Genomic DNA, 23933 nt, shown 5'->3' with positions numbered 1-23933 from the left:
AACAGTAACATTTGGAAAAGACAAATCACAAAATATGCTGAAAAAATGAGTACCTTTCAATGTAACAAAGAATGAATGTAACGAAACCATTCCAGTACAGACACTTTGCTTCCCAAACTGAACCACCAACTGAGTCTACATTTACCTTCTAAGATTCCAAATGATGATCCTTGTCCCCTTCTTACCCATGATAGCATCAAGTTCTGCCAGTAGTTGCTGTTCCGTAGAAAAGAGAGAATGTTCCAGAATTGCAGCAAGGCTTGCTTTTGATTCTGTTAAATTAATCATCTGTCGTATAACCTAAGTTAAAGACTTAACCAACAACATAATTCAGAATTAAAATATGGAGATCAACACAAACGTAAGCAACAGAAAACTACTTCCTAAATTATTTTCTAAGTTTTAAAATGGCAGTTTGATTTCAAATGAACACCAAGAAGAATGAAGTATGAGCAAATTTATTATTATTCCTAACTGATGTAATGGTTTCCAATATTGAATGTTTCCACAGAAGACATTTTCTTAAAGGTATCTTGCTTTTCGTGGTCACGAGTGAACATTTCAAGCCAGACCACAAATCTTATTAGACAACAGTGAGACTGAAATAAAGAGGAGAGCTATGGAAGCTTAACAAAACACGACAACTCAAAGTTAAGAATTTCCACAGCAAGGGCCTCCCCTGGTGGCGCAGCAGTTGAGTGCTGGGCTGCGATCCCCGGCCGTCGGACAAGGGTCCCAAACGGCACAACAGACCTCTCCTGCCGCCCGCTGCTCCCCTCAGCAGTGTGCTTTGGTCCTTCTGCCTGTACTATTCCCCGCTGTGGCTCTGGTGAATTCTCTCACCCTCCCATGCTTCTGACAGTACCCAGTGCTTCTATAAATAAATAAATAAATCTTAAAAAAAAAAATTTCCACAGCATACTTACAACAGAGAACAGAAAGGGACACAGTGTCAAGGATAGAATAAAGGCAATGAATAGAAACAGGAGCTAGAATGGAAAAACCAAGAATTTGGAGGAGGACAAAAGGATGGAAAGGCTCAGAGTATTTCTTCAGTTTCTATTCCAAAATCAAAAGGATATGGTGTTTGTTGAATGCCACTATTGGGACAATAACATGTTCTGCTTTTATGACTTCCAAGTATGTCTGAGACAAGAAGCCCACGCTCATGCTTTCTCCATTTTTGGTAAAAACAATCGCATCTTTACCCAAACGCATAGAACCGGACTTGAAGCCATTCCCATACAACCCAACTGGGACGCGACCATTCATGGTGACTTTGTCACTGAAGCCAAAGCTAAAAAGAAAAGAAAGATTTTTATAATAATTAAATCATCTTTTTATAAAATTCACAAACTGAAGTACCAAATAAAAAGCCTGGATTTGACTGCGGGCCTCACCCTTGGTCACGGTTTAATCTTGGGTAAATTATCTAGGCATGTTTCCCTGTCTCCCAATGAAGGGAAATAGAGCTGCATCGCAGAGACGTAGGGGGTTACACACACACTGCAACAGGAACTGGCTGCTGGCACATATGACCGGGCTAGCATCTGATTCTGTCTCATGAACTCCCTCCTTGAGTTTTGATGCTTCTCGGTTCTCAGCAAGCCCACCGCAGTGTGACTTACTGATGGGGTCACCCGACCTCCTGGCAGCATGAAGAGGATGTGAAGGATGGTAGAAAGGCCTCTACAGCCAAATTCCCTCTCTACCCTGTACCTACACAATGTCTTCATTCCCACTGAGGCTATCTGGCTTCATACTGACATCCCATATGACATCCCAGTCTGACAGCCCATTGGACCCGGGGAACCCAAGGCCTTATCACTATTTTATGTCACTTCCTCATCCTCTTAATGAAAAATGACCAAGCCCCCAAGTATTTTATTGGAAATACTGGCTAAAATTAACTTATGCTACAGTATAAATAACTGATTCAATGTGCCATAACTCCAAAGGAATGGGGGAGTTTTAGGTAAGTTAGATTGGGGGCGAAGTGATGAGAAAGGCAGGGACTGCCTTAAAAGCTACATGTTGTAGGAAATGATGGAAAGACAAAGAACAGAGCAGCACACTATGGGTCTAGCATTTCATTTCAAAATAAACACTATGGCAACAAGTACGACACATACATTTGAATTAGGCAAAAAGCGCTGATTTTAAGAAATGTGAATATTTTTACATACCTTAGCATTTTATGTAATTTATCTGAAGTCATTCCATTCCCATTATCAGTGAAGGTCAAGCATATATGGTTGTTTATCACTGTTTTGTCAATCCATATCTGCTTAGCATTCACATCAGGATCATAAGCATTATCTGGAACAGAAGTTTTGAAATAAAACTTGTTTTTGCATTTCAAAGAAGAGCAATTAATTAGTTCAGAACAATCGTGTAACAAGCAACAAAATACTACATTTTAAGGAAATTTAAAGTTGAAATGTTTTGGAACTCCCAGAATTTGAAACCATGAAGCTAAGCTGTGGCCGGTGCTATGCCCTTCACTGATCATTACAGAAGTAATTCTTTCCAAAGCCCCCAGTCATTACATAGGGAGCAAAGACTGAAACACTGAAAAGGTTTCACAAGAAGCAGCGCTGCATTAAAGAAATGATCAGCACAGAGAAGTATTCAGCGCAAAGAACCAGCCTGGCTATCTTAGGAGAAATGGAGAACTGGGTGTCAACTAGCACAGTAAGCTGCCATAGACAGAACGCAGCTTGGTTACTGAGCAAGTCAACAAGCACTAACAGTTTCTGCTAAGCTACGCACACAAATGGAGATTTACCTTCTACGGAGTTCTTTAAGTTGTGACTCTTTCAACTTAACCAAAGTTTCTGGTAGCGTCACACTTTTATGACCTCTAAGTACACCTGCCAATTTAATACTTATTTAACATTCTTACTTCTCTCAGAGTAAGGAGGAGGGAACACAACAAAGAAAAATGAAAAACTTCAATATTAGCAGGAATAAAATCAACTCATAAAAAGTCTAGGGTCCATGTGAATATCTTTAACTGACTAAATATATTTCTGGGGTATACGTGATGTCCTTATCAAATAAAAAATGCTTCTCAAGCTATCCTGCCACAAGGCTGCCTATGATTAAAATCATCTCATCTTATTTATTTATTAACTACTTTCGAAAAGATGCTTCATAAAATACAAACTCTAACATGCCACCAAGAGCATTATGACGCTCAGGTGCGCCCGCACTAACTGCAGAAGCAGCATGTATGAAAAGCAATCCCAGGCTGGGGAGCCCCTTTGGCATCATTAAAGAACAACAACCATCAACAGGTGCCCAGCTATAGCACAGCCACGTCAGGGTTAAAATCGGAAACACACCTGAAAAACATGTTAGCTGGGAGACTAGAAAACTTACACTGAAGATGTCGGGTTTTGGGGTTTCCCAGTCCTTATCTATGGTCATGAAGAAATTCAAAGCCACATCTTTAGCACAAGCAAAAGCAAAATTTATTTAGAGGCGGAATGAAAGTATACCCAAGGAGAGGTCCCAGGCAGGCAGAGTAGAACAACTGCAGGAAGGCAAGGGGCTCCTGGCTTGAACAGGGTGCAGGAGACTGCTCACTCCGCCCCTTTCTGGGGTACACTGCACAGGTGCTCCCAGGGTGTTGGCTATTAATCCAGGCAGCAGTTTCTAAGTCACCTCCCCTTCCACTGTGCTCCTGAGGTTTAGTTTTACTAGCCCTAGAAGCAGGTGGGGGTGGGAGTCTGCCTTCCCCCCTTTACAGCTTCTTGTTTTCTTCCACCTTTATCAATCAGCCTGTAGGTGGCAGGGGGGGTTGAGGGGGGAGAGATGGCTACTGCCTTCTTTCCTCTGAGTGTTTCTTGGTCTTCCTGGGCTCCACTAGCTCTGGTAAGTGCTTCCTGGGACCCTGGAATAGCTGGCCATTCAATTTTCTTTAGGCATCACTCTCCCTGCCCTGTCTAGCAAAGAAAAGACGGGTATGCCAGAGTTCCTTCTTTTCTTTTCTTGAACATTTAAGATAAAACCCTTCTGGGGCCTCCCTGGTGGCACAAGGGGTTAAGACGCAACTTATGAAGCTGTCAGCAGCACTGCAGCATGAGTTCAATCTGCAGCCAGGGAGCTACCCACGTGGAGCAGTAGACCTCTCCTGTCTCCCCGCTGCTCCCCTCAGCAGTGATTTCAGTCAATCTGCCTGTTCTGTTCCCCACTCTGTCTCTGGTGGGTCCTCTCACACCCCACACCTCTGGCCTGTACCCCAGCTCTTGTATGCATAAATAAATAAATCCTAAAAAAAAAAAAAAAAAAGAATCATTCCAAGATAAAGAATACTTAAGAATTTCCAGGAACATTAATTTTCCTTTATCTATTTCTCTAATATATGCTCAAATTTTAAAACTTGTGTACAAAAATTTTCCCAAGATAAAAATCATGACCCATAATAGTAATCTGATCATAACCTTGCCTTTTTTCTCATGGTCATTAAAATAGTATTAAAATATAACCCTATAACAAAATATAAATATAATATATAAATATATATTATTTATAACACTATACCTTGATTAAGTCTATCTGTTGGAGAAAATAAAAATCATCACAAATCTAACATAATTCTCCTATGTACTAACCTCAGAGAAATTAATCCACTCTATTTTATACATACTTTTGCACTGTTAAAAAACATAATTCTCATTTTTGCAGGAAAGTTGGACAGTGATCTGAGTAGTTGTTATGCAGGTAACCTTTACTGATGTCATCATTTGATACATTTGCTTATATAAAAAGCATACTTGCGCAGATTTTCAATAAAGAAAGTTCTAAATTTCAATTGCAAGCAACAGATTATATATGAAATGTCAACTTACGTACCTATTAATTCAGCAACTGCACTGAACGGCCAAGTGTGACTAGTAGAATTTGTATGTAAAAACTTCGGGCAAAGCTGAAACAAACCAATGATTCATATGAATTAATTCAGGTTTTACCTTTTTTTAAGAAAATATTTATTTTTTATTTATACAAGAATTGGGGTACAGGCCAGGAGTGGGACGGTGAGAGGATTCACCATAGACAGAGCAGGGAGCAGAAAAGGCAGACGGACTGAAGACACTGCTAAGGGTAGCAGCGGGCAAGACAGGAGAGGTCTGCTGCACTATGTGTATATCCCTGGCCAGCCAGGAATCAAACCCGCGCTGCAGACAGCTCCACAGAGCTGCGCTCAACCTGCTGCGCCACTCTGGAGGCCCCAGGTTTTACCTTTAAGAACAGAAAACAAGAGAATTTTTTGTCCCTGCTAAGAAAGAGACCAAGCAAAAACCACTTAGCCACTTTCTTCAAGATATACCTAGAGATACAACCCAGGAGAAGATTTCTAGAAAACAAGGCTGTGAATCAACTAAATAATTTACTCATACTGTTTCAAAACCCTTGCTTCTTTGTGTCCACCAATCCAAACCTATGGTACCACAAATTGCCCAACATCAAAGTTACCCACCAAAACTTTGCAAAACTATGCCAGTTTCTAATCTCCCTGTGAGTCACAACTGAGATTGTGTCAAGTGGGTGTTTCCTCCTTAGTGCCCTGGACTTAATAAACTTAGCACTGCTTATTAATCAACAGGTTTTTCTGCCAGTCTCTTGGAAAGTCAGTATTTTACATTTTATTATTTACCCCATGTTCACTAGAGTTGAACTTGTGGGCAGTGGAGTACTATCCATCTCTAAACCCTTATTTACAGCAAACATTCTTGATTTCCAATGATTTTACATCTGATTTTATTCATGGTAAAACAATATGAATATGTCAATCACCCTAATGCTATAGGGAACTCGCTACATTCCTGAGTGATGCAGACCAAGGCTTGGAAATTTCATCACGTAGGGAATTTCTCAGACAATGAGGGTTTCTTGTGTTCACTTTGAACAGTCTCTTGTACGGGGTAAAAGAGAGGGGGCACTAGGGCTTAACGTGAAGTACCCCCCCCAGAAATCTGACGGGAGTATAATCAATAGTGCATCTGCAGTGCTGAGCTGCCGCCACTAGGGGTCAGAAAGAGGCCTGCTTTTCCCCCCCGGCCCACCCTTGATTGTAGACAATCCCCAAATATTTGTTCACCTAAATGAAGGACACAAGTGAGAAATGGTAATCTGGAGAAAGCCAGTCTTCAAGCTGGAGTACATGTAATACAGACTTTCTATGGCATACAACCTAAATATGGTCTATAATTCAGACTTTCTAAAGCTTACATTAGTTTCTAACAAAAACTAACTTCCAGAGATCTTAGTCTTGTACAAGAAGGCTTTTCTCAAACTAAGCTACCTGAGCATGTGCTGTCAGTCATCAGGAAGATCTTCCTGTGCCAGGCCCTCCCCTTGCACAATGCTCAGTCCACCACAGATGAAAGGAGCAGACGCCTCGCCCATTCTACATCTTACTAAGGGGCACGGACTTGGGTGTATAAAACATGTGACTATCAAGGGAGAAAAGATTTAACCCATCATATACCCTTAGTATTCTGTTTTTGCGCTAGTTTGTGCTTTTCTGTTCGGCATGAAGTCTGGAGTTAGAAATGGGGTGTTTTGGTCCATGTTTCAATACTCTGACTTTAGATACATGGCAGAGTGTGGTGGTTAGGAATGCCAATTTTCATTTCATGATACCGTCCTATATGCGGACCCCAAATGTATACACAGCGCACATCTGTCTTGAGTAAGAGTCCCAGGGAAGCAAAGCAAAGGTGCAAATGAGAAATAATGAAGCCAATAGCTTCTGGGATATTTATGCTTCATAAGCAATTATTGTCAACAATTTAAAATTTTCATCTCCTGAACATGTCATTAGCTGGAAAGATCAACACCCTCCAACAGTGAAAACAATGTAATTCTTCCCCCTCTGTCCCTCCCCAACACACAGAAAAAGCCTATAGACTGGACAATATTTAACTAGGGGTGTGAAGGTCTTGGGCAAGAAGTTTAACCTTTGTGCTTCAAATTTTGCAATCTGTGAAAATGAGATGTTAATACCAGTTTATCAGGTTAAGAGAATTAATTGACTTAACATTTGTAAATGCTTTAAATCATGTGAAACATAATGTTTTAAAAAAGTTAAGTGTCCCTTTTAAGGGCACAAATGAGCTCATGGAAAAGTCAGCAAAATCCTCAAGGGCCTCAGTAAAAAAGGAATTAAGAATGAAGACTTTAAAACAGAGGTGCAGGGGCCTCCCTGGTGGCACAAAGGGTTAAGATGCAACCTACGCAGCTACCCACAACCACTGCAGCATGAGTTTGATCCTGGTCAGGGAGGTAACCGACATGGCGCAGCAGACCTCTCCTGACTCACCCGCTGCTCCCCTCAGCAGTGTATTTCGGTCAATCAGCCTGTTCTGTTCCCCACTCTGTCTCTGGCAAAACCTCTTACCCCCACCCCAAACACCTCTGGCCTGAACCCCAGTTCCTGTATGCATAAATTTAAAAAATAAAACAGGGGTGCACTGGGAATTGGAGTGGGGTGCTGAACTGGAATACAAAGTCTTTTTAAAGATGTATTTATTTATGCATACAAGAGCTGGGGTACAGGCCAGAGGTGCGGGGGTGAGAGGGGACTCACCAGAGACAGAATGGGGAGCAGAATAGGCAGACTGATCAAAGTACACTGCTGAGGCTAGCAGTGGGCAAGTCAGGAGAGGTCTGTTGCACCAAGTGGGTAACTCCCTGGCCGGCCGGGGAATCAAACTCGCACTGCAGTGGCTGCAGACAGCTTAAGTTGTGCCTTATTCCCTTGTGTCACCAGGGAGGCCCCAAAGTTTTGGTTTTAATGGTGACTCAGGGATAGGAGATAACAGAAAAGCAGGTATTTGGAAGTAACTGTGCCACAGCCCTCCCCCCTCCCCCCCCAATAAGAGTGGGAAGTGGGAGGGGACTCTGCCTAATAGAAAGCTTTTCTATTTTAGTTTGGACTCTAGATCAATAAAAAAATGAAATGTAAAGTTCTGTAAAAATAAGCAAGCCTTTACCTAGGGTTAAGCATTAATTTATATAGCCAGTCTTCATTGTGGGGTGACAGCCCCCACCAAACAACATACGATTCCTCCATGTCATTATTTGAAGAGTATTTTAGTACAACACAATCTAATAATATTCAAGAAAGCAATCCACCAGAAGAAAATGTCAGCAGAAGAGATCTAGTCATGTTAGACATATACCCCAGTATTAAGAATCTCCTGAAATAACCACACATTTAAAAAGGACCCCCTCCCCCAAAAGTGAGATGCCGTGAAGACAACAGTTTTTTTTTTTACAAAAAGATTTGTTTTATTTATTTATATTACAAGAACTGGTGTGGGAGGAGGGGGGAGTGAAAGGATTCACCAGAGACAGAGCGGGGGACAGAACAGGCAGACTGACTGAAACACACTGCTGAGGGGAGCAGCGGGCGAGACAGCAGAGGTCTGCCCTACCATGAGGGTAGCTCCCTGGCCGGGGACCGAACTCTTGCTGCACTGGCTGGCCAAAGTTTCATAGTGCTGAGACTTAACCCCTGTGCCACCAGGGGTGTGATTTTTTTTTTTAAGCAATAAAAATCAACACTCACAAATTTTACAAATCATTTATTTAAATATAAAACTATTAAAACTTAGACGCCTCTACTACTCAAATGATAGTAGACTTAATGGTCAGCAGTTTGCAAACTAGAAAGCTGACTAGTGATAACTGAACCGACAGCCCAAAAGCACTAAATCTGAAGCCTGTAAAAGACGGGAAACCAACAAGAGCTGGGGATCTTGGCAGAGCCTCAGAGGGACTTAGAAATTAGATTTTTGTGCCTTTGAAGTCCAAGGTTCTAGGATTTTGTTTGAAAACAAAACAAACTGAAAATCTTTTTAAAAAGCAATAAATCATTTCCTCTCCCACTTCCCCCACCCCCAGCCTCCTCCTATTCAGAGTGGTCCTGACACTGCCCCGAGGATCCAGCACAAGACTGGGGTCTGTGCCCTGGAGAAATTGGTGATGGCAGGCTCAGGGACAGCTGCCAACAGGTGGGTTAAAATGAGCTAACAGCCGAGAAATAAAACCTCTCAAAATGATTTTCCACAAGGGTGCAGTGACCATTCCATGGGGCGAAAGACAATCTTTTCAACAAATAGTGCTGAAAACCTAGATATCCAAAAGCAAAAGAATGAAATTGCACCCTTAAATTAACATAAAAAATTTAACTCAAAATAGAACTGCTACCTAAACTTAAGAGCTAAAACTATACAACTTAGAGGAAAACTGAAGGAGAAAGTTTTCTAACACAGGATTTGGTGATTTCTTGGATAGGACATCAAAAGCATAAGAAACAAAAAAGATGGAATGTATCAGAATTTTAAACTTCTGTACATCAAAAGACACAACAGTGAAAAGCAAGAAAAAATTGTAACAAAGTATCTATCAAGAAATATCCAGTGGGCCTCCCTGGTGGCCAGGGGTTAAAGATAGCACTATCTTTTTTTTTTTTTTCAGTTCTATTTATTTATTTATACAAGAACAGGGGTACAGTCAGACGTGCGGGAGGGTGAGAGAATCCACTAGAGCCAGAGCGGGAACAGAACAGGCAGACTGATGAAATACACTGCGGAGGGGAGCATCCCTTTGGCACGACAGGAGTCTGTCGCACCATGTGGGGCCCTCGCCGGCCAGCAAGGGCGCTGCAGAGGCTGTGGACAGCTTCACAGCGCTGCATTCAACTGCCTGTGCCACCAGAGAAGGCGAGCTATCTCAGATTCCCGCCTGCCAGGGAAGGGACTCACATGGCACAGCAGACTTCCCTGCCTCTCCTGCTGCTCCCCTCATCAGTGTGCTTTTTTTTTTTTTAAGATTTATTTATGTATGCATACAAGAACTGGTAGACTGATAGAAATACACTTAGCAGTGTATTTCAATGGACCTGCCTTTTCTGCTCCCCACTCTCTCTGGTGAATCCTCTCACCCCCAACCCCAGCTCCTCTGACTTATACCCAGTTCTTGTATGCACAAATAAATAAAGCTTTAAAAAAAAAAAAAAGAAATATCCAATATAGGGCTTCCTGGTGGTGCAAGGGGTTAAGCCTCAGCACTATCAAGTTACTGGCAACCACTGCAGCAAGAGTTCGATCCCTGGCCAGGGAGCTGACCAACATGACACAGCAGACCTCTCCTGTCTCCCCCACTGATCCCCTCGCTGTGTATTTCAGACAGTCCACATGTTCTGCTCCCCACTCTGTTTCTGGTGAATTCTCTCACTCCCCTACCCCCAGCTCTTCTATGCATAAATAAATAAGTCTTTTAAAAAGTTTTTCAAAAAAGAGAAATGAAAGCTGGGTCTTGAGATGTCTGGACACACGTTTATAGCAACAACATTCACAACAGCCAAAGGGTAAACCCTAAATGTCTATCAATGAATGAATGGATAAACAAAACACACTTATTCGTACAACAAAATTTCAGCCTTATAAAGGAAATTCTAACACATACTACAACATGGATGAAACCGTAACACATTAAGGCAAAGGGAAGCCAGTCATAAAAAACCATGGATGATTCTACTTATCTGAGATACCCAGAGCAGTCAAATCCCTAGAAGGTAGGAATGGTGGTTGCTAGTGGCTGGGGGAAAGTAAATGAGAATTATCTTTTTGATGGCTACACAGTTTTTGTTTTGCAAGATGAAGAGTTCTGAAGACTGGTTGTACAATTATGTGAATGTAGTGAACCGTACACTTAAAAATGATTAAATAGGTAAATTTCACATGTACTGGTCACAATAAACAAATACCAAATAAGCAAACCCAACAATTTGATACTCCTATGTCTTTTCCCTGCTGGGTTTCCAGAAGAGTCAGCACCCAGGATTACATATGCCGTGGCAGGAGACTAGACTGAATGATTTCTAAAGTTTTATTTGTTCTTTAAGCCTTTCTGAATAGCATCTTATTTTTGTTGTCCTCACTTTTTCAAAAGGGACTTATAATTTTCTTTTAGTTTTATAAACACACTGGTTTTATGATCTACCACTTCCATTTTTAGGTCTACAGATGTGGCACAGGGTGCCACCCCAAAATGGCTGGCTCCTTCCTATCTGATCACACCACAAGGACTAGCTCTACTCATCTTCCTGTCAGTTTTAATGTCTCACTCAGAAACGAAAGCAGAAGGCTAACCAACTCCAGACACATGAGAATATGTAAAATGAGAAATCAGAAACACAAAGGAAAAGGAGCATATAGAAAACAGAGGTAGTGCAATGAGCAAAATACATCAAAATATACTATGATTAATAAGCCCAGTGATAAGTACAAATATTTTGTTCAAGATTTTTTTTTAGAAGCATATGTTTTTATTTATTTGTTTGTTTGTTTGTTTATTTATTTGTTTATACATGCACTGGGTACAGTCAGAAGCGCGGGAGGGTGAGAGAAATCACCAGAGCCAGAGCGGGGAGCAGAGCAGGCAGAAGGACCGAAGTACACTGCTGAGGGGAGCAGCGGGCGGCAGGAGAGGTCTGCGCGCCATGTGGGACCCTCCTCCGGTGGCCGGGGAGCAGCCGGGGATCGAACCGGTGCCGCAGAGGCCGCGGGGAGCTTCGCAACCCAGCGCTCAACTGCTGCGCCACCGGGGAGGCCCATATTTTGTTCAAGATTTTAAAAAGACATGAGTGAACAAGACCACATTAATAATAATTTAAGATATAAGAGAAAGGTAGGAGGATCAAGTGGAGGAATCTCCCAGAAAGAAAAGAACAACGAAAAGACAAGCAGGAGATAAGAGAAAAAGAGAGGGAAGAAGTTTGTTGAATGAGAAATTTCTCTAGATATTAAAGACTTGAGTTTCCAGCCAAAGGGCAAACACATGCAGAGGGCTATTAAACAATAAAGCATGCCCTTTACAACCCTGAGAAATAATTTCTAATCTAAATTTACAAATTCAGTCAAATTGTATCGGGGTTGCTCTACAACAAAATCATATGTAAAGAGCAATGGTAATCCAGGCCCTATATACTTATCTGGTCATCTAATGTTTTTTAAAATGCTCTGGGAAGATTATTATTCCCATCCTTCAAACTGGAAACTCAGGCAAAAAGTCAAGTCATTTGCCCAAGGTCATACTCAGGGTCTTCTGAACCAACTCCACACACGCTTAAGTCACTAAGCTAAAAGCTTGCTGACCTGGCCGGTTAGCTCAGTTGGTTAGAGCGTGGTGCTAAAAGCTTGCTGAGGGAGTAAACCCTAAAAGAGGAATACATGGGATGGAGATACACTAAAAAGGGAAAGGAAATTTCCAGAAGCTGCCCGCAGCCTCTGCAGCGCCGGTTCAATCCCCGGCTGCTCCCCGGCCACCCGAGGAGGGTCCCGCATGGCGCGCAGACCTCTCCTGCCGCCCGCTGCTCCCCTCAGCAGTGTCCTTCGGTCCTTCTGCCTGCTCTGCTCCTGGCTCTGGCTCTGGTGAATTCTCTCACCCTCCCGCGCTCTGACTGTACCCAGTGCTTGTATAAATAAATCTTTAAAAAAAAAAATTAAATTGGAAGGAATTTGTGTGATTGGCTAGATTAAAAAAAAAAAAGATAAAGTCTCTTTATCAAGCCAATGAAACTGACAAAATACTGGGTGAGCTTTAACACATCTGGAAAAGTTTTTCCAGTTCTCTGAAAGTTTTGATGAAATAGAGATCAGTACAGAGAAAAACCAAGCAAACAAAACACAAATCAATTATTAACTTTAGGGAAAACAAAAAGCTGTACAGCAAAGAAATCACAATATAGTTCTGGTTGGCTTATTTATGAATAATGCTAAAAGTAATAACAAATCACATAGTCAATCAACTCCTTCCCACCCCCGGAAAACAACAAAATGAAAGTAAAAAGTAAAATACAAAAAAAGTTTTCATCACTCCTCATTCTATTCCAGAATCCCAATCTCCTAAATAACTTAAATTTGCATTTATTAAGGTTATGCCTTAGCTTTGTGAAAAGCTTATGATTTTGGACAAACACAATAATGCATTAATTCCTAGACCCTCTCCTAATGCAAGCATTTGCAAGCTATACACAAAAGAATGAGCATGGCTGTAGACCAATGACATTTAATTTATGGAAATGGAAATGTCTATTTCACATAATTTTCACATTACAAAATATTATTTTTGATCCTTTCCAACCATTTATGAATCATTTTTAGCTCGTGGGCCATACAAAAACAGGTGGCAGGCTGGATTTGGCCCATCAGCTGTAGTTTGCCAACTGCTGTCCTAAAGCATTGAAACTGATGGAGATACAGTCCAGAAGTTGCAGACGGGAGATTTCTGTCAATGCGCTTCCAAGCACCACGCATTATCCACAAAAGAAAGATTTAGCACAAGGACAGCTGCTACACACGGAGAGCCAGCTGAGGACAGTTTTGACCCTCATCTTTGCTTCCTTTCAGAAGCTAATCTTTAAAGCTCAGGAAAGGCAACACGGGAGGGGCCCCGGGATCCAAGAGCAGAAAGAGCGAAATCACTTTACTCCATTCCCCACGCCAGACTTCTGGGCCAGAACTGGGCACTATCTGGGACAGGAGGGGCAGGACGGGGCGTTAGATTTTAAACAAGATACGGTTAGACTTTTCAATAGCTACGGCTACTGGGAAAGCCCTGATCCAACCAGGTGCGGAGAACAACAAATGTTCACAGCCAGTGTGGAAAACCCAGCTGCGCTCTGCTCCAACTACTAAAGCCTGTTTCACTCACTCAATGAGTTACGTAACCAAAGGACTTTCACTCAAATATGTAAAGAACTCTTGCAAATCAATAGCCGCCCCCCCCCAAAAAAAAGCCAAAAGGGCAAAGGATACAGGTAGGTGATTTTTCACAAACCCTAAATCCAAGAGTCAAATATGTGAAAGATGCCCAACTTGACAGCTAAGAACACGCAGCGCCAGGTCAGGTATCACTTCACACCCACCAGGGAGGGGAAAATGGACAAGACTCGGGCTGAAACGAACGGCAGACCCCACGGGCAGGCACGGTCGTCGAGGAGGAGGGTTCACCGGCCTGCGAACCCCGGCAGGCCCGGGGGCAGGTGCCGCCACCAACTTCTCCGGGGACACCCTGGGCGGCGGCCACGCCCACGCCGCAGGACGCGAGGTTTTAATTCGGGTCGGGGGCTCGGCCCGCCGGGGGCCAAGCCCCGAGACGACGGCACCAGCCGCGGGGTTCTGGACAAGCCCCGCGCGCCGGGCCCGGGGGCGCGGCAGGGCCGGGACCAGCAGCCCGGGCCCGGGGGTCTCGGCCCAGGGGAGGCGGCGGCCGGGATGGGGGAGCGCGGGGGCCGGTCCCGAAGCCCGGCTCGTCGGCCCCGCCGCGCCCGGACACCCCGGGGCGCCCGCCCGGCCCGCGCGCCGGCGAGGTCAGGGCCCCGCGGGGCGAGGGGCGCGCGGCCGGCCGCCGCCGAGGCCTCCGCCCGGCCCGACAGCTGCGCGGCCAGGAGGAGGGGCCGCGGCCCGGCACGCCCCGAGGCCGCCGAGGCAAAACCGAAACTCAACGCGGGGGCAGCGCCGCCCCGCCCGGCCCGCCCGGCCCGCCGCCCGCCCGCGGAGGCGGCCACCCCGCGGCCCCGCCGCGGCCGCGGCCCCGGCCCCGGCCCCGGCCCCGCGCCGGGCCTGCGAGTCGCCACCGCCCACTGCGGCCCCCCCTCGCCCGCCCGCCCTCCTGGGACACGGCCCGCCCCACCCCTCGCGGCTGCTCACCGCGCTGAGGCGGATCCCGCCGGGTGGCTGCTCCGCCATCTTGAGGGCTACAAAGCCAGGCCCGGCCTCAGCCGCAGCCCGACTGGGAGGGGCGGGGCCGCCCACTTCCGGGGCGTGGCCCGCGGGCCCCGCCCACGCGCTTCCGCCCGGTCCGCGGGCTGGGCTGGGCTGGGCCGGGCTGGGCTGGGCCCCCGCGGGGGGTCGCGGGGTCGCGGGGTCGCGGCGGCGGGCGGGGGCCCGAAGGCTGCGCTGGGCTCGCTGGGCTGGCAGCGGGCGGCTGCCCGGAGAAAGCCTGCCCGAGCCCCCCGCGGCTGCGTGCTGGGCGCCCTCAAATTCACCCTTCATCCTGCCCGAGCCCTCTGGGCCGTGGACGTCCCGACCCGACACCGCGGAGGCCGTGGCGCTTTTTCAAATAGCTCTTGCCTTTTTACCATGTCAAACGTCGTGCTTTTGTTTATAAAATTTGAAATACTGGGCCTCCCTGGTGGCGCAAGGGGTTGAGTCTCAGCACTATGAAGCTGTCTGCAGCCTCTGCAGCAGGAGTTCGATCCCCGGCCAGGGAGCGACCCACACGGCGCAGCAGCCCTCTGCTGTCTCCCCGCGGCTCACCTCAGCAGTGGGTTTCAGTCAATGTGCCTGTTCTGCTCCCGGCTCTGTCTCTGGTGAATCCTCTCACTGCGCACCTGTGGCCTGTACCCCAGTCTTGTATGCATAAATAAATACATCTTAAAAATTTTTTTCAAATACACCTAACTGATACCGGAATTGTCAGGCCTAGTCTCCCAGCCAGGAACGGATCCCAGGCTGCAGGGGCAGTGCTGAGCCCCAGCCACTAGACCCCCATGGGTTGGTGTCTCACGAAGCCGCAGCAGGAACTTCGCAGATGCTCAGGCCAGCAAGTGAGAAGAGGCAGATTTGTTTATAGAAAGAAAAAGTTTATTGAGAAGAAAAAGAGTAGAAATAAAGTGGGACTCCCAGGCCAGGAAACAAGGCCAGGGAGGGGCAAGGAAGCCAAAGTGGAGTCGTGGCTCAGGGAATATAGACCTTCTTTCCGTCATTATTCTACAGCTCCACCCTTCTCTCTGTGATTGATTTGTGATTGATTAGTTCTCGGCTGTCTCACTTAATTTGCTACTGAGTGGGGGATCTTCACATTCCTTATCTAACAGCTTTCTCTTTCCCCATTTGTTGCATCTTTATCTTTATGGCCCAGTCCTCTGGATGGGCATCCCTGCATTGAAGTTAAACAGCTGCCCTTCTAAGTTGTCCATAAATTAAACCACTCTCCATTTCTCCAATCTCTGCCTCCCTTTACCACCTGAAGAAAACCAGGACCAGCCTTAACAATGTTGTCCTGTGTCCTGGGATGTTTGTTTTTCCTAGTGGAATTGGTTACACTCCTCTTGCTGCCCTTATCTCTGAAGCCTTCCTCAATTCTCTGAGGTCCCCTCCTGCAGTGTCCCTAAAACTGCCTAATTCCTAGCTTGCCCTGTGTCTCACACTGAGGGTAGAACAATCTTGGATCTTGTGGACATTTTGTTTATGTATAAAGATTTTATTTATTTTTGCGTAGAAGAACTGGGGTGCGGGCAGGGGGCGTGCAGGGGAGAGGACTCACCAGAGTGGGGAGCAGAACAGGCAGATCTACTGAAATACACTGCTGAAGGTGTTATAGGGAGAGGGGCAGCCCAAAGCAGCGGGTGAGACAGGAGAGGTCTGCCGGCCATTAGCTCCCTGGCTGGGAATAGGCCCATGGAGAGCCTGTGGTCATTTTGGATTGATGACTCATTGCACCCTCCTCAAGTGACAATCAGCAGATGGTTATCTCCTTGCTAAGGCATAGGGTTAGCAGAGAGCCCTTAGGGTCAGAACAGAATAGGAATAAGGAGGGCTCCAGCGATAAGGGCAACAAATTCCAAAGGGGACTAATCAAACACCCCCAGGACTAGGGGCAACAGGACATTCCTGGGCAAGGATGATAAAGAAAAAGGACTCTAAGATAAGGGCTGGGACACAGAGACTCAGTTCTGGGCACAGAGACATCAGGGCAGTGCAGTGAGTGACATCACCGAGAAGCAACCAATCACAGAGAGACTGGTGGAGCTTTAGAATAATTGGGGGAATAAGGTGCATATTCCCCAAGACACGACTCCACTTGGGCTTCTTGCCCCTCCCTGCTCTGGTTCCACCCGCCTGGGAGTCCCACTTTATATCTGTTCATTTTCACCTTAATAAACTTTTCGTTCTCTAAACAAATCTGCCTTTTCTCCCTTGCCTGGGTATCAGCGAAGTTCCTGCCGCAGCTTCGTGACACACCAGGCTGTGGCGGTCTAGTGGCCAGGGCTCAGCGCTGCCCCTGCAGCCTGGGATCCGTTCCTGGCTGGGAGACCAGGCCTGAAAACCTGACATTACGGTACCATCACTACCTGAATTATGTGTAACTCACAGTGTAAGCAGTCATAACAGGATTTATAACTGTACCTTCAATATTTAAAATTTTAGTGACCAAACCTGCACGTTGTCAAAGTCATCCCCTTGCAAATGCATCACTTCCATGTAATTTGTGTGTGTGTGTGTGTGTGTGTGTGTGTGTGTGTGTGTGTGTGTGTGACCCTTGCCGGCAGCCGGGGAACGAACCGGTGCTACAGAGGCTGCGGGCAGCCTCGCAGCCCAGCGCTCAACCGCTGCTCCACCAGGGGAGGCCCTTCCATGTAATTTTTAACGTGTACTTGTACACATACCGACATACCTAGTGGTGCTTTATGAGCCTTATTTTCAGCCCTTGTTAAGGGAGTCGGTGGTTCTGTGACCCCCAGATTCTATTCAGGGGCTAGTGATACAACTTGCTTCTGTACTACACACACACTAAGTGTGTGGGGGGTGTCAGGAGAAACACAACTGATGATGTTAGGCAGATGCCAAAGTACCCTGGTCTGAGAAATGACGGGTGTGAGTGTACTCGGGTAGGGGATCAGATCTGCACAGGAGGGTGGTTCCATGATGCTCGGGGGCTGAAAATGAGACCAGAGACAGACAGGTGCAAAGGTACCTGCCCCAGTGGAGGGGTGCCAAGCAGGACTCCCAATACCCGAGCCAACCCAAGCGAGGAGGCTCAGAAAGAGGGAAGAACCAGACCAAGCTAGCCCATGTCTGGGGCAGGCTGTCTAAATGAACAGTGAATCTGCAAGTGGTAAAGAACCTGCCCTCACCCCTCATGACAGAATCAAAGGGAAGAATTCAGAAAGGGAATTTCCTGCCAGCAGTTCCAGGCATTAAGAAGCCATGGGCTACGTGACTGGTGGGTATGAAATGGAAAGTTTCAGCTGGTGCACGGCTAAGGCCACAGCTGTCGGCAGGCGGATCACCGATCCGTGGGCACAGAGGAGGGGGTGGGTTTTGCCGAGACAGTGCCCAGCGTTGGCCCTGCTGAGCTCAATGGTCAGGGCTGTTATTTTTTTCCTTTTTTAAAAAAAAATATTTATTTATTTATGCATATAAGAACTGGGGTACAGGCCAGAGGTGGGGGAGCAGTGACAGGATTCACCAGAGACAGAATGCGGAGCAGAACAGGTGGCTGAGGGGAGCAGCGGGGAGACAAGAGAGGTCTGCTGTGCCATGTGGGTCAGCTCTCTGGCCAGGGATTGAACTTGAGCTGCAGAAGCTGTGGATAGCTTGACAGTGCTGTCTGTGTCTTTAACAGCTGTGCCACCAGGGATGCCCAGGGCCATTATTATTTTCAAAAAATATATTTCAGTTTTAAAATATAGCCCTGAGACTCAGTAGAAATCAAAAGAACAATCGGAGATTACTATGAACACTTATATGCAAACAAATTCAACAACCTAGAAGAGATGGACAAATTCCTAGAACAATATAATCATCCAAAGCTGGACAAAGAAGAAATAGAACACCTAAATAGACCAATTACAAGCATTGAAATTGAGGCAGTAATCAAAGCACTCCCCAAAAACAAAAGCCCAGGTCCAGATGGCTTTACAAGTGAATTCTACCAAACACTCAGCAGTGAATTAGTGCCTATCCTACACAAACTCTTTCAAAAAATTGAAAAAGAAGGAATACTACCAAATACGTTCTACGAAGCCAACATTACACTAATACCAAAACCAAACAAAGACAGCACAAAAAAAGAAAATTACAGGCCAATCTCCCTAATGAACACTGATGCAAAAATCCTCAACAAAATCCTTGCCAATAGAATCCAACAATGCATCAAAGGGATAGTACACCACGATCAAGTGGGATTCATCCCAGGGGCACAAGGATGGTTCGACATATGAAAATTAATCCAACACATCAACAAAAAGAAAAATAAAAACCATATGGTCATATCAATAGATGCTGAGAAAGCATTTGACAAAGTCCAACATCCATTTATGATGAAAGCCCTTGAAATTCTCGGGATAGAAGGAACATACCTTAACACGATAAAAGCCATATACGACAAACCCACTGTCAATATTATTATTTTTTTTAAAGATTTATTTATTTATGCATACAAGGCCAGAAGTGTGGGGAGGGAAAGGATTCACCAGAGATAAGAGTGGGGAACAGAACAGGCAGATTGACCAAAGTACACTGCTGAGGGGAGCAGCATGCGAGTCAGGAGAGGTCTGCTGCACCATGTAGGTTGCGTGCTGGCCAGCCTGAGATAGAACTTGTGCTGCAGTGGCTGCGAATAGCTTCATAAGTTGCGTCTTAACCCCTTGCACCACCAGGGAGGCCTGCCAATATTATTTTCAATGGCGAAAAGCTGAAGGCCTTTCCTTTAAGATCAGGAACAAGACAAGGATGTCCTCTCTCACCACTGCTCTTCAGTGTAATACTGGAGGTCCTAGCCAGGGCAATAAGACAAGAGAAAGACATACAAGGAATCCAAATAGGGAAAGAAGAAGTAAAACTATCACTATTTGCAGACGATATAATATACGTAGAGAACCCGAAAAACTACTCAAAATAATCAACCAGTTCAGTGAAGTAGCAGGATACAAAACCAACACACAAAAATCAGTAGCCTTCCTATACACAATCAATCTGAAGAAGAAATCAAAAAAACCATCCCTTTTATAATTGAAAAAAAAATCAAATACTTGGGAATAAACCCAACAAAGAGGTGAAAGACGTATACAAAGAAAATTATAAAACACTGTTAATAGAAATAGAAGACACAAAGAAATGGAAAGACATCCCCTGCCCATGGATTGGAAGAATTAACATTATTAAAATGTTCATCCTACCAAAAGCAAAATACAGATTCAACGCTATTCCAACAAAAATCTCAATGACATTTTTCAAAGAAATAGAACAAATACTGATGAAATTCATATGGAACCACAAAAAACCATGAATACCAAAAGCTCTACTGATGAAAACAAAGGAGAAAGGAGGTATCACACTTCCAAACTTCAAGCTATACTACAAAGCCATAATAATTAAAACATTTTGGTATTGGAACAAAAACAGACTCACAGACCAATGGGACCGAATAGAGAGCCCAGAAATAAAACCACACTTATATAGACAACTGATCTTTGACAAAGGAGCAAAGAACATGCAATGGAACATGGACAGTTTGTTCAATAAATGGTGCTGGGAAAATTGGACCACCAATGCAAAAAAATGAAACTAGACCACTACCTCTCATCATGCACAAAAATCAATTCAAAATGGATAAGAGAACTGGACATCAGACCTGAAACCATAAAATATATAAAAGAAAATACAGGTAAAACACTATAAGACATACATTGCAATAACATCTTTAAAGACTCATCACCCAAAGCAAAGATAGTCAAGGAAAAGATAAACACCTGGGATTACATCAAACTGAAAGCTTCTGTACAGCAAAAGAGACATTAACCTAAACAGAGAGATGTCCCACTGATTGGGAAAAAAATCTTTGCACTCCATTTAACTCCAGTCCATTGATAAGGGACTGATCACAAAGATATACAAAGAACTCACAAGATTCAACAAAAACAAAATAAATAATCCAGTCAAGAAATGGGCAGGAGAACTTAAAAGACATTTCTCCAAAGAGGAAATGCAAATGGCCAAGAGGCATATGAAAAAATGTTCAACATCTCTCATAATCAGGGAAATGCAAATCAAAACCACACCGAGATACCACCTTATACCAATAAGAATGGCACATATCAAAAAAACAAGCAACAACATATGTTGGCAAGGATGTAGTGAAAAAGGAACTCTCCTACATTGCTGGTGGGAGTGCAAACTGGTCCAACCACTGTGGAAAGCTGTCTGGAGGCTCCTCAGTCTACTAAAAATGGAGCTATCATACGACCTGGCAATTCCACTCCTAGGGATCTACCCAAAGGACACAAAAACATTGATTCAAAGAACATCTGTACACCTATGTTTACTGCAGCACTATTTACAATAGGTGAAACCTGGAAACAACCCAAATACCCAAAAATAATGACTGAATCAAGAAGATGTGGCACATATACACAATGGAATATTATTCAGCAATCGAAAAAGATAAACTCCTGCCATTCACAGCAACGTGGATGGAACTGGAAGGAATTCTTAGTGAAATAAGCCAGAAGGAAAAAGAAAACTATCGGATGGTTTCACTTATAGCAGGAATATAGGGGAACCAAATAAGGCATCACTGCAAAACAAAAAAATAGCAGTACAAAACACAACAAAGCAAAACCAGACAATTGTAAACCAGAGACATCCTGCAGGGGAGGAGGCGGGAGAGGGATCAGAGGGAGGGAGGGAGGCGCACAGGGGACTGAGGTGATGGTGCACGGGTGCCTTGGGGAAGGAAACTCTATGGGGACTACACCTGAAGGGTTGCAGAAGCAAATATTGTTTAAAAAAGAAAAATGATGTAAAAAAACTAAAAAAATTAATAAAATAAATAAAATATAGCCCTGAAATAGGCATTTTCAAGGACATGTGTGAAAGCTTAAAAACAATGTTCAAGATGTTTAAATGGAGAGAAGTGCAGTGGGGCAGCCGTTCAGCCGCAGGACAGAGAGAGCAGCTCTTCCTTCTCTTCCTACATTACTTTGTTACAAAGTCTGTGCTACCGCCAGGTGATATATTAATTTTATTTTCTTTACATAAACTGAACAAGAAATATAGAATCCGATCCAAATATATTACAAGGCATTGAGGGAGGTGTGTTTTGCAGCCAAGCAGAAAATATTTGAATTTTACTTTCAAAACTGAAAAAGACTTCTTGAAATCACGCTCTGGCTCCGTTCTTGCTTGGAAATGGAACAATGGATCCTTGCACAATGTGGGGTCAGGGCCCAACCCCGCCCCAGGCTCCAGCAGTCAAATTCCAAGTACAACTCACAGTCTTCCCTCCACCTAGGAAACTCCGCATCCAGAGTCACCTGCCAGTGCCCGTGGTGGGCGGACTCTGACCGCAGCGCCCTGGACGCTCCTGGTTCAGCCCATGTCGCTCAGGGGTCACCTATATATCCTGGTTTTCACTGACGTCTCAATGAATGGATTAAACAAACTCTGCTAAGGCGGCTAATTTTCCAGCTGTTCCAAAAAATCATATTCAACACACTCTTCCAGGAGTTTCAAGACCCTCGGGCTGTCCGTGACAGGAAGCTCTGAGGGGGGCGGTCCTGGGGAACCTGCAGGCCGTTTACTCTGGGTCTTAAACGCGCAGTTGAGAGTCCTGAAGAAGGGCATCAGTTCCTCCAGGCTGGAAACAGAATGCTGGCGCAGGAGAGGAAATTCGTTCTTCATGGTGAGCTCATCTGAGTCATTCGTTTCCTGCCAAAAAACCCGTCACAAGGATGTGGCTTAGCGAGGGGTGAGGGATGCCAGCGAGGACCGAGGACCCTGCGGCAGCACAACCTCAGAGGCGGCTCTTCCTGGGAACCTCATCAGCACTAAGGACAGAGGCTCCAATTCAGGCTCTTTGTGAGCATCTTCCTGGGGGATTACCCCCTAGCCCACCCCCCCCCCCCCCCCGAGCCCTGCCCTTCCCCCCTGCAGGCCCCTCCTCTATGCCATCTAGGGGAGGGGAAACCCCTTCTGTCTGACTCTGTTGTTCAGGACGGCGCATAGCTGAGCAGGTGCAGTCCTGGACATGTCAATGACAGCACCGCCCTGGACGTGTCAATGAGAAAATAAGGATGTGTAATCAGCATCAGGTTTTACCACTCAAGAGAAGAGAAATTCTGAAAGTGATTGCGTCTCTGAAAACAAGCAGTGCTTAGAGCACTTAACTCACTGCCTAGGCAGGCTTCGCCCCTCTGCTATGAATAAACTTCAGGAAGGAAATACATTTACCCCATATTTTAATTTGAGAAGTTCTAGGATCCTAACAGTGTAGGGTACACATTCCTGGTGATTCTCCTCTAGATCCAATGAAAAGACGGGGTCCTCTGCGTCTACTTCTGGAACAAATGCCCACCTGTAACTAGAGGGAAACTCAAGGTCAGGCAGGAAGGCAGGCCCTGAGCCTCTAAAAAAGATTCCTTTAACCATTTTGACTGAGTTGGCGTTCCCATACTGCTCATGCACCCACTGAAAAGTGTGAACCACCAACGCATTCAACTTCAGGATATTTTTAATGCCCCAAAGAGAATCCCTTTCCCTTTAGCTATCACCCCTCAATTCCCTGTATCGCCTGATCTAGGCAAACACTAAGCTATTTTCTGTCTCTACAGATTATTTTTATTCTGGACATTTCCGATAAATGGAATCACACAACATATGGCTCTGGGACTGGCTTCTTTCACGTAACATAATGGCGTCCAGCTTCATCATTTCTTTTTATTGCTGAGTGTTTCACTGCATGGAGAGACCACATGTTATGGATCCGCATTTGCAGCTGTTGGACATTTGGGGTGTCTGCACTTTTTGCTGGTTATGAATAATGAATTATGAATAATGGTGCTGTGCAGATTCATATACATTAGAATCCAATTTTTAAAATTAAATGCTTTCTTTTTTACAAGTTCTAAGTTTACAGCAAAGCTGAGCAGAAAGCACATATTTTCCCTATGTCCCCCCACTGCCTCCCTCCATGCCCAACGCCCCTGCCATCAACATCCCCCACCTAGAGGTGTGTTTGTTACAGTCGATGGGCTGACATGGATTCACTATTATCATCTAAAGTCCACAGTTTATCTTGGGGTTCACTCTTGGTGGTGTATGTTCAATGGGTTTGGACAGAGATGTGAT

At 45.0% G+C, this 23933-nt stretch overlaps 2 protein-coding genes across 2 annotated transcripts in view; both read right to left on the bottom strand.

Moving 5' to 3' along the window:
• Positions 1-14768, bottom strand: part of MORC3 (MORC family CW-type zinc finger 3) — a gene marked incomplete at both ends in the record, with an annotated part of 41901 nt that extends 27133 nt beyond the window's left edge. The window contains 5 exons of the mRNA XM_084231005.1: positions 146-291; positions 1081-1297; positions 2187-2319; positions 4861-4933; positions 14730-14768. Coding sequence (XP_084087131.1) covers positions 146-291; positions 1081-1297; positions 2187-2319; positions 4861-4933; positions 14730-14768 — 608 coding nt within the window. The remainder of the gene's footprint in view (positions 1-145; positions 292-1080; positions 1298-2186; positions 2320-4860; positions 4934-14729) is intronic.
• A 7494-nt stretch (positions 14769-22262) lies between these two features.
• Positions 22263-23933, bottom strand: part of DOP1B (DOP1 leucine zipper like protein B) — a gene marked incomplete at both ends in the record, with an annotated part of 73473 nt that continues 71802 nt past the window's right edge. Inside the window, 2 exons of the mRNA XM_084232754.1 lie at positions 22263-22514; positions 23037-23166. Coding sequence (XP_084088880.1) covers positions 22263-22514; positions 23037-23166 — 382 coding nt within the window. The remainder of the gene's footprint in view (positions 22515-23036; positions 23167-23933) is intronic.

Source organism: Talpa europaea (assembly GCF_964194135.1).
Source record: "Talpa europaea genome assembly, chromosome: 4".
Classification (NCBI taxonomy): domain Eukaryota; kingdom Metazoa; phylum Chordata; class Mammalia; order Eulipotyphla; family Talpidae; genus Talpa; species Talpa europaea.
The sequence above is the reverse complement of the archived record's forward strand: the minus strand, read 5'-3'. Positions and strand labels throughout refer to the sequence as shown.